The 16,509-nt window shown below is 42.4% G+C and overlaps 1 protein-coding gene across 1 annotated transcript in view; it reads right to left on the bottom strand.

Moving 5' to 3' along the window:
- Positions 1-1,167: 1,167 nt before the first annotated feature.
- SCN3B (sodium voltage-gated channel beta subunit 3) overlaps positions 1,168-16,509 on the bottom strand; it is a 31,653-nt gene continuing 16,311 nt past the window's right edge. The window contains exon 6 of the mRNA XM_027036799.2: positions 1,168-5,608. Within this exon, the coding sequence (XP_026892600.1) occupies positions 5,545-5,608 (64 nt within the window). The 3' untranslated portion in view covers positions 1,168-5,544. The remainder of the gene's footprint in view (positions 5,609-16,509) is intronic.

Genomic DNA, 16,509 nt, shown 5'->3' with positions numbered 1-16,509 from the left:
TGGTGCTTTTCCCCCCACTCAGCCTAGACTTCAAGGTGGGGAGGATGGGTCAGAGGCCGTAGTGGCCCCTGGATAATCCTGACAAGGGGTGGAGTGGGGTGAGGCAGAGGGAGCAGCCCACAACACCTGCACTGGGCCATATATGGGAAAGAACACAGGTTGATTGCAGTCGAGTTGTCTGGCCATCTGTATTTGGATCTATAACTGTACTTTGCCTGGCGCTGTGCGCAAGGTCTGAAAACTTAACTGCTATTACCTAGAAACCATACACGGCTTCCCAGCCAAATCTTAATGTAAAGTAGCTAGAGCCATGGAAGTACAGTATGAATTAAAAGAAAAAGTATTGAACTACAAATAATAAATGGTGTGTGTGTTTATTGCTGGACTCATGAGCACTCATTGTCCCAAATGTTTTCGGTTCTCCCAGATGTGATGAGGGCAAGGTCCAAAGACGTGTGTGTGTAGGCATGCTGATCCATATATGCACAGCCATCCACCCAACATCTAGGACACCCTTTCCTGGGGAGGGAGGCAGCCTGATAAAGTTGAATGGATGAGTTTTGGAATCATACCTGAGTAGACATTTTAGCATCACTGTTTATCAGCTGTGTGACCTTGGTCCCCAGCCATTATTCCAAGCCTCAGTTGTTTAGAGATAATATAAAACTGTGTGTGTGTGTGTGTGTTTCTTAGTATAGTGCCTGGTACCATACTGAGATAATTTCTATTCCATTATTAACCAGTACTATTATTATAGGAGCATATGGTAGACTGAATCCCAACAACAACTTCTTATGTAACTTTTCCCTTTTGTGCCTTGGCATTTCCAGGAAGGTGGACATTGAGAGACAGCTTTGCTCTATTTCCTTAACCTAGACCGGTAAGGGAGTTAGCCCCTTGCCACCTGGTGGGAAACTTTCTTGGTGTCAGGCAGGAGAGGACTATTGACTCTTTTATTTGAGGGGGGGGGGCGGGGGGGCAGGAGAAGAGGGAAAGAGCAGCTAGATCACACATTTATGGTGTTTAATTCAGACTGTTAAATGCATTTTTCATCGGCTGGGAAAATGTCCACTGATGGTGAGTTCAGGAATTGATGCAGGCTGGAGGGGGAGGTCGAGGCCATAGTATTCGTGGCAGACGCACATTGTAGAGCAAAACCAGAGCAAGCTGTGTGTAGGGACACTTTATTGACACGAACAGGGTATTTCCTGAAAAACACTACATACTGCCATTAGGTTGTCGAGAGCTTGAGTGATCAGGAACAACATTGCTAGAGTTCAGAAAAAGATTGGCTGTGGAAAATGAAGAAAAAGCACTATGAAGGTGACAATGTGGCAAGGAGATCCATCAGTTGAAAGACCTCAGGAGTTTACTAATGGTATCTGATGGTGTTTCCCAAACCTGCAAGCACGGTGCTTCCGTGGCCTCCCTCCCCATCACACACGCTGACATCAGATGCAGCTCTTGCCTAATGGTGACTCGGGGTCTGTAAGGGAGACGTATTACCAGCGTTGAGGCTTATCTGGCCTGTGATCGGGATTGAGTTTGATTACTACGACTCAGACTTGCTGCACGTACTTATCTACTGGGTCCTACTAAACTCAAGATAACTCAACATGAGTTCTCTGCTATGGTGGAGTTTCAGAGATTAGGACAAGTTTGGATGATGCTATTTTTCAGACCTAAGACCACGGGGCACACTGAGGCTCTAGATTGGTGCTCCAGGCAGAGTGGTGCTGAAATGCAGAATGGATGGATGATTGGAGGATGAACACAGTACTACTTAGATACACTCACAGTGACTAGGTGAATTCACTGGCTTAGGGATCTTTCATTTACAAAAGGAGGGGTGAGGAAGGCTTCATTTTACTGTACTTTTCTATTTCTTTGTTAATTTGGGAAAGGAGAACCAAGATCTATTCTGAAATGTGTCTAGCTTTTGTTTCTTCCTACAAAGATGCCAGTTACACAGCCTTTCCCCTCTGACTGATGTCAGGTTCACAGATTCTGAGTTGGGTGTACTTTCCTTTTTGATCTAGTAGTTTCCTAGGAAGAGGAGGGAGCTACTGTCTCTTGTCTTAACCATTTGTTGCTATACACATGTATCCAGCATGTTCCTGCTTTGAAAAATTCCTCTCCTACTAACATCTAGTCGGGCATCGAAGGAGAAACCAGAAACTCAAAGAGAAATCTGGGTGTGTGGATGTTGGGGGATGGAGAAAATAAGGGAAAATGCTTTTAAACAAACAAAATAAAGGTGGGAGTAGGTACAGGCAGTGTCTGTCACAGTACGTCCACACAGGAGTCAGGGCTGTGATATAAGACTGAGCTAGCAGTAAAGGTCAGTAGGACAGGGTGTATACAGTGCCAACTGATTTGAGCAGGGTCAAGTTCTTGGCTGTTAAGCAGTAGGAAAAGGAAAATAAGACCTAAGCCTGGCCTGGTCTTTAGTGAATTGTGTTATTGAGGATTGGTCATGGAAAATATCCAGCACCAAGATAACAGATGGGGTTCCTAAAGTGATAATAGCCCTTGAGAACATTTCTAAGCCCTTTATAGGAACAGCATGCCAGATGAAGTTTCCAGAGCAATGCACATTTGGTCTGGGTCCTCTAGGAATATGGGGAGCAGGGAGGATTTGAAGCAGGTTGGGGGTCACACTACCCTTAGTTCTGTAGTGCTGATCAAGTCTCCCAAGAAGGAGTTGAATTACGCTAAGGGAGAAAGAGTGACATGGAAACCAACTAGAAAGAGAAAACCAAAACGAGATAGACTCTCAAAGCACATTAGGAGCACTGGCTAAGAAGCAAAGCGGTAGAGGAGCCGTCGGGTGGCACTAGGGGTGAGAGAAGACGTCAGACATCTCAGGACAAGCAGGAGAGGCAAAGGTGAGGCAAAAGCTCATCAATGAGAGGAAACGATGCAGCTGTGATCAAAGTGGAACAAGGAACCGAGCTCTCCACTTACCGGCTGTATGACCTTAGCATGTGGTAAAGCTTCTTAGCCTCCAGCAGCCTCAGTGTGCTTGCTCACTTGTGATGTGGGTATCAGTAATACCCACCCCACAGGGCTAGCTGTGGAGAGCTAAGGTAACAGAAACGAAAGCACTTTGTAAACCATATTGCTCTAATGACAGAATTGAGAATGAGAAGGGTTGAGAAGTTAAGAAAAAAAAAAAAGATTACCTGTAAAACGTAAATAAGGGCGGGGGGTGGGGGGGAGATGGGAGGTGCCATTCAGTTCATTAAAAACCACTCAGGAAATATCTGGGGTGGGCTTTTTAAAAAGAAACCAAAAAGGCAGCCATCATGCATATGACTTGATTTTGAGTTCGATGCTTAGATGCATTGTCTACTGGAAGCAAGAGGAAGGTGGGGTGATAGGAAGTAGCTCGCTCCTACTGAAAGCTCAGCCCTCCACCAGCCACGGGATCAGGAGAACCGCACAGTAATCCACGCCTATTCTCTATAAAGTACGAAAAATGATCGATATTCTGTCCCCGATTTCGGAGGAATCATGTGCAAAGTTACCGATGAGAAAGGCCGTAAGTTTACTGCAAGTATTTTCTTCAATAAAATTGGACTCTTGAACGTGTGAACAAGGACTTGTGTCAAGTACTTCCCCAAGAATGGAAGAGTTGGAAAAAAAATGAGTTCGTCGGGTGAGGCCCAAAGACAGAGGAGTGTGATCTTTCCCCATGAATTCCCCCAGATCTGAGGGACACCTGTCATTGCGTCCCAGCCACTTGCATGTTCTCAGAACCCATGAAGCAGCCTTCCCCTCGGTCACTAGGTGCTGACGGACATCCCATTTGGAGCAGTCACTCAAAACGAAACGAGATACTGACTGCAAGTTTTCCAGTGTCCCTGTGCTCTCCCAAAATCTAGAAAGGAAAGAAACCCTCAACAACTAGACATCATGGATTCACCTAGCCCATCCTGCCCCTATCACTTCACTCATTCTCTCATCATCCTTCTCAGACTAAAAAGCACGTTTCTTAGTTTAAATATTCCCAGATGCAGTCTCTGGAGGATTTTTCAGAGTCACAAATCTTTTCACTAAGGAAACTCTTCATGTCTACCCCATGTCCTCCTCTCTGCCTTTTGGCTAGTTTCCAGGTGTATGGGTCTATCAGAGTTAACCTCAGCCAGACAGTCCACCCCTGTGCTTGTGAAAGAGGCATGGCTGTAGCCAAACTCAGTTTCAAGGTCTTTTTAAAACCAAAATTATCCCATCTCTGAAAGTGTCAAGTGGGAAGCGCCTAAGGCTTACTATGTTCCAGTTTATCCTCTGAAATCTCTTAGTTGAGCCCTGAGTCTCAGTTGCCTCCTATAAAAGGAGGGATAATACTGACCTACAGGAATTTTGAGGAAAAGAATTTAGAAATTTCAGTTTCAATGCCCACAAGAATATAATGCTTCCCAGCCATCTCAGATGGTGTGCTCCACTTGGAGGGCACACATACATTACCCTAATAGGGTGATGAACATGTTGTATGACTTTTAAGGGCCACTTCTGTCTTTGGCTTCTTGAAGGGCTGAGGCCAACATAGTCCTTAGAGACCTATCGGGATCTAGCCCCAGAGTACCAAGTTCCAGAGAACATCTTGGTCCATGTTTAAACTTTCTATCACTGAAGATCCTAGAAAGGCATGTTTTGCTCTGATGCTCTAGTCAAGTGGGCCAGGAACTTGGCGGGGGGTGGGGGTGGAGGGACTGATTTCAAGGAATCCCACTTCATGATGCTCCTGCTTTAACCAAATTATCATTCTTACTTCCTTCCATTAAGACATCCATTCACTTGCAACAAAGAAGAATGAGCCAGTTCCAACCAGTTAGGGACAGAGGGGTGTGCCATCTTCAGCATTTGTACAAAGTCATTTGGAGCACAGGGAAGTCCAGTTGGCATGGGAGTTCCTTGCTTGAAAGCTGGAACAGGGTGAGGTTGAGTCCGTGTAGAAATGTTTACTCCTCAGTACTGGCCAAGTCTTACGGTGTGTGGAGGTCTGATGGAGTTAGAAGTCAGAGGTGAAAGTTCAGAGATGAGCGGATGCATGATGAATGAATAGAAGGATGGATGCATGAAGGGAAGTGATCTGGCCCCTGGGGCACCCTCCTGATGCTGTTAACATCGCTGAACCTGGAATATCCAGTCCCTCAGTGTTCAGCCCACCTACCAACAATAAAACAACTCACTGAGAATTTCCAGCCTGGCCCAGTCCAGGCCAGCCAAAGACACTGACCAAATCCATAATCCTTACAAAGGAGGGAGTGGGGGGACTACTTTTTGTCGCTGTGGGTAAGAAGTTCACATTGCTCAGGCCAAAGCAATTCACTTTCTGAAGGGCTTGACGTCACACAGAGCTTTGTGACCTGGATATCGACTTTAAGAAGTACCCCGAGGGTGGGAACTCTGGGTAGGGTAGAAATCTACGGGGTCAAATTTAAAGTCACTTGGGTGTGGGTGACCAAGTCACTTGTACAAGCTGCCATCCTTATCCACCTTCGCCTGCCCTTCCCTGTACATCACCTCAGTCACACCCTTCTATTCCTCCACTGGTACCGCAGAGTTCTCTTTGTTCTCTGATGGGATGGCAAGGTAGTCAGACCTGGAGGAGGGCAGATGGGGGGGGGGGAGAGAATCAATACTTTAGTACCCAGGGGTGGGAACACAAGAAAAGGGAAAGAACAAGGGCACAGGAACAAGGACATCTATAGAATAGCTCTGCGTTTCCTTCTTCCTGTGTGTCCCAAGAGAAAACTAGAATGGTCCTTTCATAGGGAACTAGAATAATAGGCGTTTTTATTTTTTCCCTCCACTAGCAGTGTGTGAATCTTCCCATTTATCCACATGGATCTCAGGACTTCTTATTGTTAGATTACAATGTTGGCCAAACTGATGGATGTGAAATTATACTTTATAGTTGCTTTAATATTTATTTCCCTGATCACTGCTGATGTACATTTTTCATAAGATTATAGGTTATTTGGATTACTGCTTCTGTAATTAGAATGTTCATTTGCTTTGGCAGCTTTCCTTCTGAGATGTCTCTCTCATGGATTTTTCTTTGATGGTTTTGTGTCTTGAAAAATATCTTCTCCCAGTCTGTGGTTTCTCTCTAAACTTTGTTTAGGGATTCTTGTAATGAACAAAAGATTTTTAGATATAGTGTCATGAAAATTATCCGTTTTTCCTCTCTGTGTGTAATGAAGATACTGTCTTATGTTCCCTTAATAGCATTTTCAAGTTTTACGTTTTATCTCATCTCTACATCCACTTACAACTTATTTTTGTTTACTGTGAGAGATGGGGACTCTTACTTTCTTTTCCATATGGATAAGGAATCGTCCTTCTACCATATATTGGAGAGTTCATTCTTCCCTAAGTGATTGTGGTGCCACTTCTGTCACATATTATATAAAATTGTATGTACACATTTATCTATTTGGGGGCTCTCTGTTTTCTTCTCTTTGTGCTGTATGCTTAAGACAGTATCAACAAATTCTTTAATTTCCCTATAAGAAATCTTCATATCTGATAGGAAAAGTCCTACCAGCCACCTTCCTTAAGTATTGTTCTTTTTTTGAAATAGGCAAACTATGGCTCGTGAACTAAGAACAGTTGTAAGGGTTACAAACAAAGAAGAAAAACCAAAGAACAATATACAACAGAGACCCTGTGTAGCCTGCAAAGCCTAAAATATTCACTATCTGGCCATCGCTTGGTTTAGACTAGTTTTGGCTCTTTGCTCTTCCATGTGACTTTTAAGATCAGCTAATTGAGTTCCTTGAACAATCTAATGGGTATTTTGATTGAAATGTCATTGAATTTGCAGACTAATTTAGGAGACAATTGCCGTGTTTACAACAGCGAGCTTTTATTCTCCATTTATTTAGGTCTTAAGTCTTTCAGTAAAGTTTTGTGCTTTTCTCCTCAAAGGTCTTGCACGTTTTTATCAAATGTATTCCCAGGTACTGGAGACTGTTTGTTGCTACTGTAACGGAAATGTTTTCCAATGTTTTCAATATTTAAATGTTTTTCTAAATTTTTGTGTCTGGAACCATAGGTGGTTTTTATACTTTTATGTTGTGATTTGTATCAACAGTCTTGTGGAACATTCTCACTCACTCTAATGGTTTGTCTGTAGATTCCATTGTATTTTCTATGTAGGTGGTAGAGGGGGTCATGGAAAGGATGTGGCTGCCAGGTGACCTGTAAGCTGGACCCCAGCAATCAGGGGCTCCCCCTTCCACTTTCCTTGGGGTGTCCCTTCCAGTTGCCTTCCCCACTCCCAGAAGCTGCCCCAAGGCCACATCTTAGGACACGGATGTGGTGTTAAGACTATCTGGACAATATACATGTCCGAACCCAGCTAAGTCCTCTCTACATAAACCTTTAAGATTCTGGCAGGCTTATCTTGTGGCTGCCCTAGAAAAGCCTTCCGTTCGCACCCTAGCTCACTCAACCTGCCAGCTCCCAATCTGGGGTGGCTTGCGTCTTCCTTCAGTCTCTCCCTGCCTTCCGTGTATGGGGGCAGGTTTCAGGTGACACCCGGGAAGCTCCATAGGAGGTTTCAAACAACAGTAGATAATTATACTGGGTGTGAATCATGATTCTTTAGTTTCTTCCCTTACAATTTTTACTCTTTTTTTCCCTTTTGTATTTACTTAGTACACTACCTACAAACTGCAATATAATATTAATAGAAGCAGGGAGACGTGTCTAATATTATAACACAGATGGTATTTGCTGGAGGTTATCTCAGTGGCTGCCATTTATCACTTTAAAGATGATTGGTGTTTGATTTTTTTTTTTTAATGTTTATTTTTCAGAGAGAGAGACAGAGCGTGAGCAGGCGAGGGGCAGAGAGAGGGGGAGACACATTATCCAAAGCATGTTCCAGGCTCTGAGCTGTCAGCACAGAGCCCAATGCAGGGCTCGAACTCACAAACCGTGAGATCATGACCTGAGCTGAAGTTGGAAACTCAACCAACTGAGCCACCCAAGCAACCCTGATTGGTGTTTACATTTAATATTTATCCTGCTCAGGACATGCGTGCTTCCTGAATCTGAGAAGTCATGCTCTGTTTAGCCATTGTATCTCCGAATATTGTTTCTCCTCCATTTTCTCTATTCTATTCTTTTTTTTTTTAATCGTTAATTTTATTTTTTTTAAATTTACATCCAAATTAGTTAGCATATAGTGCAACAGTGATTTCAGGAGTAGATTCCTTAATGCCCCTTACCCATTTAGCCCATCCCCCCCCCCCACACCCTCTGTTAGGTGTTACCCATTTAGCCCATCCCCCCTCCAATAGCCCTCTGTTTGTTCTCCATATTTGAGTCTCTTATGTTTTGTCCCCCTCTCTGTTTTAATATTATTTTTGCTTCCCTTCCCTTGTGTTCATCTGTTCTGTGTCTTAAAGTCCTCATATGAGTGAAGTCATATGATATTTGTCTTTCTCTGACTAATTTTGCTTAGCATAATACCCTCCAGTTCCATCCACGTAATTGCAAATGGCAAGATTTCATTCTTTTTGATTGCCGAGTAATACTCCATTGTATATATATACCACACCTTCTTTATCCATTCATCCATTTATAGACATTTGGGCTCCTTCCACACTTTGGCTATTGTGGATAGTGCTGTTATAAACATTGGGGTGCATGTGTCCCTTCGAAACAGCATACCCGTATCCCTTGGATAAATACCTAGTAGTGCAATTGCTGGGTCGTAGGGTAGTTCTAATTTTAGTTTTTTGAGGAACCTCCATACTGTTTTCCAGAGTGGCTGCACCAGCTTGCATTGCCACCAACAATGCAAAAGAGATCCTCTTTCTCCACATCCTCACCAACATCTGTTGTTGCCTGAGTTGTTCATGTTAGCCATTCGGACAGGTGTGAGGTGGTATCTCATTGTGGTTTTGATTTGTATTTCCCTGGTGATGAGTGATGTTGAGCAGTTTTTCCTGTGTCGGTTCGCCATCTGGATGTCTTTTTTGGAGAAGTGTCTATTCGTGACTTTTGCCCATTTCTTCACTGGATTATTGTTTTGGGTGTTGAGTTGGTACGTTCTTTATAGATTTTGGATACTAACCCTTTATCTGATATGTCATTTGCAAACATCTTCTCCCATTCTGTCAGTTGCCTTTTAGTTTTGCTGATTGTTTCCTTCGCTGTGCAGAAGCTTTTTATTTTGATGAGGTCCCGATAGTTCATTTTTGCTTTTGTTTCCCTTGCCTCCGGAGACATGTTGAATAAGAAGTTGCTGCGGCCAAGATCAAAGAGGTTTTTGCCTGCTTTCTCCTCGGATTTTGATGGCTTCCTGTCTTACATTTAGGTCTTTCATCCATTTCGCGTTTATTTTTGTGCATGGTGTAAGAAAGTGGGCCAGGTTCATTTTTCTACATGTCGCTGTCCAGTTTTCCCAGCACCACTTACTGAGGAGACTGTCTTTTTTCCATGGGATATTCCTTACTGCTTTGTCAAAGATTAGTTGGCCATACGTTTGTGGGTCCATTTCTGGGTTCTCTGTTCTGTTCCATTGGTCTGCGTGTCTGTTTTTGTGCCAGTACCATACTGTCTTGATGATTACAGCTTTGTAGTATAGCTTGAAGTCCGGGATTGTGATGCCTCCTGCTTTGGTTTCCTTTTTCAAGATTACTTTGGCTATTCGGGTTTTTTTCTGATTCCAAACAAATCTTAGGGTTATTTGTTCTAGCTCTGTGAAGAATGCTGGTGTTATTTTGATAGGGATCACACTGAATATGTAGATTGCTTTGGGTAGTATTGACATTTTAACAATATTTGTTCTTCCTATCCAGGAGCATGGAATCTTTTTCCATTTTTTTGTATGTCTTCTTCAATTTCTTTCATAAGCTTTCTATAGTTTTCAGTGTATAGATTTTTCACCTCTTTGCTTAGATTTATTCCTAGGTATTTTATGGTTTTTGGTGCAAGTATAAATGGGATCAATTCCTTCATTTCTCTTTCTGTTGCTTCACTGTTGGTGTATAGGAATGCAACTGATTTCTGTGCATTGATTTTATATCTTGCAACTTTGCTGAATTCATCGATCAGTTCTAGCAGGTTTTTGGTGGAATCTTTTGGGTTTTCCATATAGAGTATCATGTCATCTGTGAAGACCGAAAGTTTGACCTCCTCCTGGCTGGTTTGGATGCCTTTTATTTCTTTGTGTTGTCTTATTGCAGAGGCTAAGACTTCCAATACTATGTTGAATAACAGGGACAAGAGTGGACATCCCTGTCTTGTTCCTGACCTTAAGGGGAAAGCTCTCAGTTTTTCCCCATTGAGGATGACATTAGCGTTGAGTCTTTCTTATATGGTTTTTATGATCTTGAGGTATGATCCTTCTCTCCCTACTTTCTTGAGGGTTTTTATCAAGAAAGGATGCTGTATTTTGTCAAATGCTTTCTCTGCATCTATTGAGAGGATCATATGGTTCTTGTCCTTTCTTTTATTGATGTGATGAATCACATTGATTGTTTTGTGGGTATTAAACCAGCCCTGCATCCCGGGTATAAAACCCACTTGGATGTGGTGAATAATTTTTTTAATGTATTGGTGGATCTGGTTGGCGAATATCTTGTTGAGGATTTTTGCATCCATGTTCATCAGGGAAATTGGTCTATAGTTCACCCTTTTAGCGGGGTCTCTGGTTTTGGAATCAAGGTAATGCTGGCTTCATAGAAAGAGTTTGGAAGTTTTCCTTCCATTTCTATTTTTTGGAACAGCTTCAAGAGAATGGGTGTTAACTCTTCCTTAAATGTTTGGTAGAATTCCCCTGGAAAGTCATCTGGCCCTGGACTCTTCTTTTTTGGGAGATTTTTGATTACTAATTCAATTTCCTTACTGGTTATGGGTCTGTTCAAATTTTCTATTTCTTCCTGTTTCAGTTTTGGTAGTGTATATGTTTCTAGGAGTTTGTCCATTTCTTCCATATTGCCCATTTTATTGGCATATAATTGCTCATAATATTCTCTTATTATTCTTATTTCTGCTGTGTTGGTTGCAATCTCTCCTCTTTCACTCTTTTTTTTTCTTTTAATGTTTATTCATTTTTCAGAGAGAGACAGAGCATGAGTGGGGGAGGGGCAGAGAGCGAGGGAGACACAGAATGTGAAGCAGACTCCAGGCTCCAAGCTGTCAGCACAGAGCCCAACGTGGGGCTTGAACTCACGGATGGACCAGAAGATCATGACATAAGCCAAAGTCGGACGCTCAACCAACTGAGACACCCAGGCGCCCCAATCTCCTCTTTCATTCTTGATTTTATTTATTTGGGCCCTTTCCTTTTTCTTTTTGACCAAATTGGCTAATGGTTTATCAATTTTGTTAATTCTTTCAAAGAACCAGCTTCTGGTTTCATTGATCTGTTCTACTGTTTTTTTGGTTTCAATAGCATTAATTTCTGCTCTGATCTTTATTATTTCCTGCCTTCTGCTGTTTTGGGGTTTTATTTGCTGTTCTTTTTCCAGCTCTTTAAGGTGTAAGGTTAGGTTGTATATCTGAGATCTTTCTTCCTTCTTTAGGAAGGCCTGGATTGCTATATACTTTCCTCTTATGACTGCCTTTGCTGCGTCCCAGAGGTTTTGGGTTGTGGTGTTATCATTTTCATTGGTTTCATGAACTTTTTAATTTCCTCTTTAACTTCTTGGTTAACCCATTCATTCTTTAGTAGGATGTTCTTTAGTCTCCAAGTGTTTCTTACCTTTTCAAATTTTTTCTTGTGGTTGATTTCGAGTTTCATAGCATTGTGGTCTGAAAATATGCATGGTATGATCTCAGTCTTTCTGTACTTGTTGAGGGCTGTTGAGACCCAGTATGTGGTCTGTTCTGGAGAACGCTCCATGTGCACTGGAGAAGAATGTATATTCTGCCGCTTTAGGATGAAATGTTCTGAATATATCTGTTAAATCCACCTGGTCCAGTGTGTCATTCAAAGCCATTGTTTCTTTGTTGATTTTTTGATTAGAGGATCTGTCTACTGCTGTGAGTGGGGTATTGAAGTCCCCTACTATTATGGTATTACTATCAATGAGTTTCTTTATGTTTGTGATTAATTGATTTATATATTTGGGTGTTTCCACATTTGGCGCATAAATGTTAACAATTGTTAGGTCTTCTTGGTGGATAGACCCTTTAATTATGATATAATTATCATAATTCTTAATTATGATAATTAACAATAATAGAAATTATAATTAATTATCATAATGATATAATGCCCTTCTTCATCTCTTGATACAGTCCTTATTTTAAAGTCTAGATTGCCCGATGTAAGTATGGCTACTCTGGCTTTCTTTTGTTGACCGTTAGCATGATAGATGGTTCTCCATCCCCTTACTTTCAATCTGAAGGTGTCATTAGGTCTGAAGTGGGTCTCTTACAAACAGCATATAGATAGATCTTGTTTTCTTATCCATTCTGTTATCCTAGGTCTTTTGATTGGAGCATGGACTCATTGATGTTTAGAGTGAGTACTGAAAGATATGAATTTATTGCCATTATGTTGCTTGTAGAGTTGGAGTTTCTGGTGGTGTTCGCTGGTTCTTTCTAGTCTTTGTTGCTTTTGGTCTTTATTATTATTTTTTTTTCATTTTTTCTCCCCTCAGAGAGTTCCCCTTAAAATTTCTTGTAGATGGGGCACCTGGGTGGCACCTGGGTGGCTCAGCCAGTTAGGCGGCTGACTTCGACTCAGGTCATGATCTTGCAGTCCATGAGATGAAGCCCCCGCATCGGGCTCCGTGCTGACAGCTTGGAGCCTGGAGCCTGCTTAGAATTCTGTGTCTCCCCCTCTCTCTGCCCCTCCCCCATTCACACTGTGTCTCTCTCTGCCTTTCAAAAATGAATAAATGTTAAAACATTTTTTTTTTTAATTTCTTGCAGGGCTGGTTTAGTGATCACAAACTCCTTTAATTTTTGTTTGTCTGGGAAACATTTTACCTCTCCTTCTATTTTGAATGACGGCCTTGCTGGATAAAGAATTCTTGGCTGCATATTTTTCTGATTCAGCACATGGAATATATCCTACTACTCCTTTCTGGCCTGCCAAGTTTCTGTGGATAGGTCTGCTGCAAACCTGATCTGTCTTCCCTTGTAGGTTAAGGACTATTTTTCCCTTGCTGCTTTCATGATTCTCTCCTTGCCTGAATATTTTGTGAATTTGACTATGATATGTCTTGTTGATGGTTGGTTTTTGTTGAATCTAATGGGAGTCCTCTGTGCTTCCTGAATTTTAATGTTTGTGTCTTTCCCCAGGTTAAGGAAAGTTTTTCTCTATGATTTGCTCAAATAATCCTTCTACCCCTATTTCTCTCTCTTCCTCTTCTGGGACCTCTATGACTTTGATGATGTTCCTTTTTAGTGAGTCACTGATTTCTCTAATTCTTAAATCGTGCTCTTTTGCCTTAATCTCCCTCCTTTTTTCTGCTTCATTATTCTCCATAAGTTTGTCCCCTATATTGCTGATTCTCTGTTCTGCCTCATCCATTCTTGCTGCCGTGGCCTCCATTCACAACTGCAGCTCAGTTAGAACATTTTTTATTTCATCCTGACTAGGTTTTACTTCTTTTATCTCAGCAGAAAGGGATTCTAATCTATTTTCGACTCCTGCTAGTATTCTTTTTATCCTGATTCTAAATTCTGGTTCAGACATCTTGCTTGTATCTGTGTTGGTTAATTCCCTGGCTGTTGTTTCTTCCTGCTCTTTCTTTTGGGGTGAATTCCTTCATTTCATCATTTTGAAGGGAGAAAAGGAATTAATGAGGTAAAAAAAATTAAAATTAAAAAAATTAAAAAATTAAAAACAAACACACACACAAAATCGAGTAAATGATGCTAGATCTAGATCCTAGGTGTGTTTTGGTCTGGGTGTTGAAAGGGGCTTGACAGATTAGAGAAAAAAGGGGAAAGAAAAAAAAAAAGGAAATCGTTTGAAAATTTGAAAAAATGAATACACTGAAGTAGACTAAAATGAAATGATGGAAGTAAAATAGAATTTGAAAAAATTTACACAAAAGTAAAAAATATAGGCAGCTCTTCCTGCCCATGGGTCCTGTTCCCATGCTTTAATAAAATCATCTTTTTTCACACCAAAAAAAAAAGTAAAAAATATAGTAGAAAAAAATTGAAACATATTTTTAATAAAAATTGAAAATAAAGATGAATTTTTTTCTCTTTCTGTATTCAAGAAAAAGAAAAGAAACGAAAAAGAAAAAAAAAGAAAACTGAATAGATGGACTGGTGAACAGTCAGTCGAACAAAAATACGACTGAAATTACTTCGTTTTCTTTTAGAAGTCAAATTATGAAGCCCTTTATAGTCCATAAACTAAGCAGGTGGAGAGATTTGTGTTCCTGAAACTTGAGGTTGGCCCAGTTGGGCGGGGCTTAGTGTAATGGCTCCGTTCTCCACTAGATGGCGCTGCTTAGCTTACTGGGGCAGATCGTTGTGGCACTTGTAGGTGCGTATGCGCATGCGCGGAAGAGATGCCATGGCGTCACCCAGACACCCGGTCTCTAGTATCTGAATTCTGTTCTCCCCGATCAGCAATCGCGCACCCGTCCTTTGTCTTTGGATTCCATCTACTTCCCGCTTTTACACGGTTCATGACCAAGCCCCAGGCAGCACCTCCCTCCCGAGTTTTGTCTCAGATGCGGCTGTGTTTCCCGACTCCTTACTTCTGAGGGACTGCGGCTTTGGTCTGTTCTGCAGAGGGTCTCACTGAGCAATGGCCAGGTGCTGGCCGCACCCAGGAACATTTGCAGGACCATGCTGCTGCTGACGCCCAGAGACTGCGGCGGGGGGCCAGCCCGCCCCAGAAAAACTTCGCGAGATAGTGTAGCAGCAGTGTTTCAGGGACTGTGGAAAATCACAACACACACCTGGCACCAGGCTTCACCCCCAACGACGCTGTTCCAGCGCCAGCGAACGTGGTTGTTCTCCCGGCTCTGCTGGGGCCTTGCCTTTGGGGGACCCACATAGCCTCTACCAGGTGTCCTCCCAGCAGGTGACCTGCCTCTCCCCGTGTGGCCTGAAGAACCCCGGACTCCACTCTGCTCCTGGGGATTCACCCTTCTCACCAGAGCACCGCCAGGTATGGAGCTGCGGAGTTCAGCCTCTGCGCTCCCCTGTTTACAGTCTTCACGGAATTTAAACCCTCTCCTTTCTCCTTTCTCCCTTTTTAGTTCAGTCTCTGCGGCTGTTTCCACTCTTCCGTTTTCTCTCCAGCTGCTCTTGGGCAGGGGGGGATGCTTTTCCCATATTCTTCCCCCCGCTGCCCTGCCTCGCCTCTGTCCTCCCTCCGCATGCAAAAGCGGCCCCCTGCCCTCCGTGGCTTCTGTCTCCCCCAGTTCACCTCTCCGCGCCGGGTACCTGCTGAATTCTGTGGTTCAGGTTGTGCAAATTGTTGTGTTAATCCTCAGATCAGTTTTCTAGGTGCGCAGGATGGGTTAGTGTTGGTCTGGCTGTATCTCAGGGACGCGAGGCCCACAAAAAACTTCCATGCTGTTCCGCCATGTTGGCTCCTCTCCCCCTTCTCTGTTCTATTCTAAGAGATATTCTCATTTTCTTTCTTCATGTTTCAGTCTGATATTCCAGCCTTTTATATCTCTGTGCTTCATTCTCTATAACTTCCTTACATTTGTTTCCAGCGTGTCTGTTATCTACTGTTCTGGTGAACCAATCCATCAAGTTTTAAAATTTATTGACTTTATTTTTCATTTCCAGATTTTAAGCTTCCTATTTAAAATCTGCCTGTTCTTTTTTCTTCGCAACTTATTCTATTCTTGGGCTTTTGGTTCCTCTTTTAATTGCTTTCACTCTTTTAAAAAAAATTTTTTTTAAATGTTTATTTATTTTTGAGAGAGAAAGAGAGAGAGTGCAGAGCGTCAGTGGGGGAGAGTGGAGAGAGAGGGAGACACAGAATCCAATGCAGGCTCTAGGCTCCGAGCTGTCAACGCAGAGCCCAGTGTGGGGCTCGAGCTCATGGACTGTGAGATCATGACCTCAGCCAAAGTCAGACACTTAACCAACTGAACCACCCAGGTGCCCCTTGCTTTCACTCTTTTAAATAAACTTATTTTCTAACTTCTACCAGGTCCTTTTTGTGTCTGAAGTTCCTGGGATGTAATCTTGCCATTTGTTACTTCTCTTGCTTGTGCTGGAGTGTTTGCTGCTGTGTCTTTTAGCTTTGGATCAGATTGTGAAATCAGATTCAGCAATGCTTTATGTAGGGAATCCTGTTAAGCCTCAGCTGTGGGGTAGGTCCCTTCAGAATGGTTTTTCATTTGCTTCTACGTGGTGATCGCTGTCTGAGGATTAATCTTTTAATTGACTTTCTCAGCTTGAAGCTTTCTGGATCATGTAAGTAGTATAAAATTTAAATCCCAAACATTGTGAGAGTGGGCTTGCGGTTACTAATTCTCAAGAATCTTTTAGGTTTCTACTTGGGAGTCAGGCCAAGATGGATACGTTTCCTTGGCTTTG

The sequence above is a fragment of the Acinonyx jubatus genome, chromosome D1, assembly GCF_027475565.1.
Source record: "Acinonyx jubatus isolate Ajub_Pintada_27869175 chromosome D1, VMU_Ajub_asm_v1.0, whole genome shotgun sequence".
NCBI classification, from domain to species: Eukaryota; Metazoa; Chordata; class Mammalia; order Carnivora; family Felidae; genus Acinonyx; species Acinonyx jubatus.
This window is presented reverse-complemented; position numbering and strand designations above follow the sequence as displayed.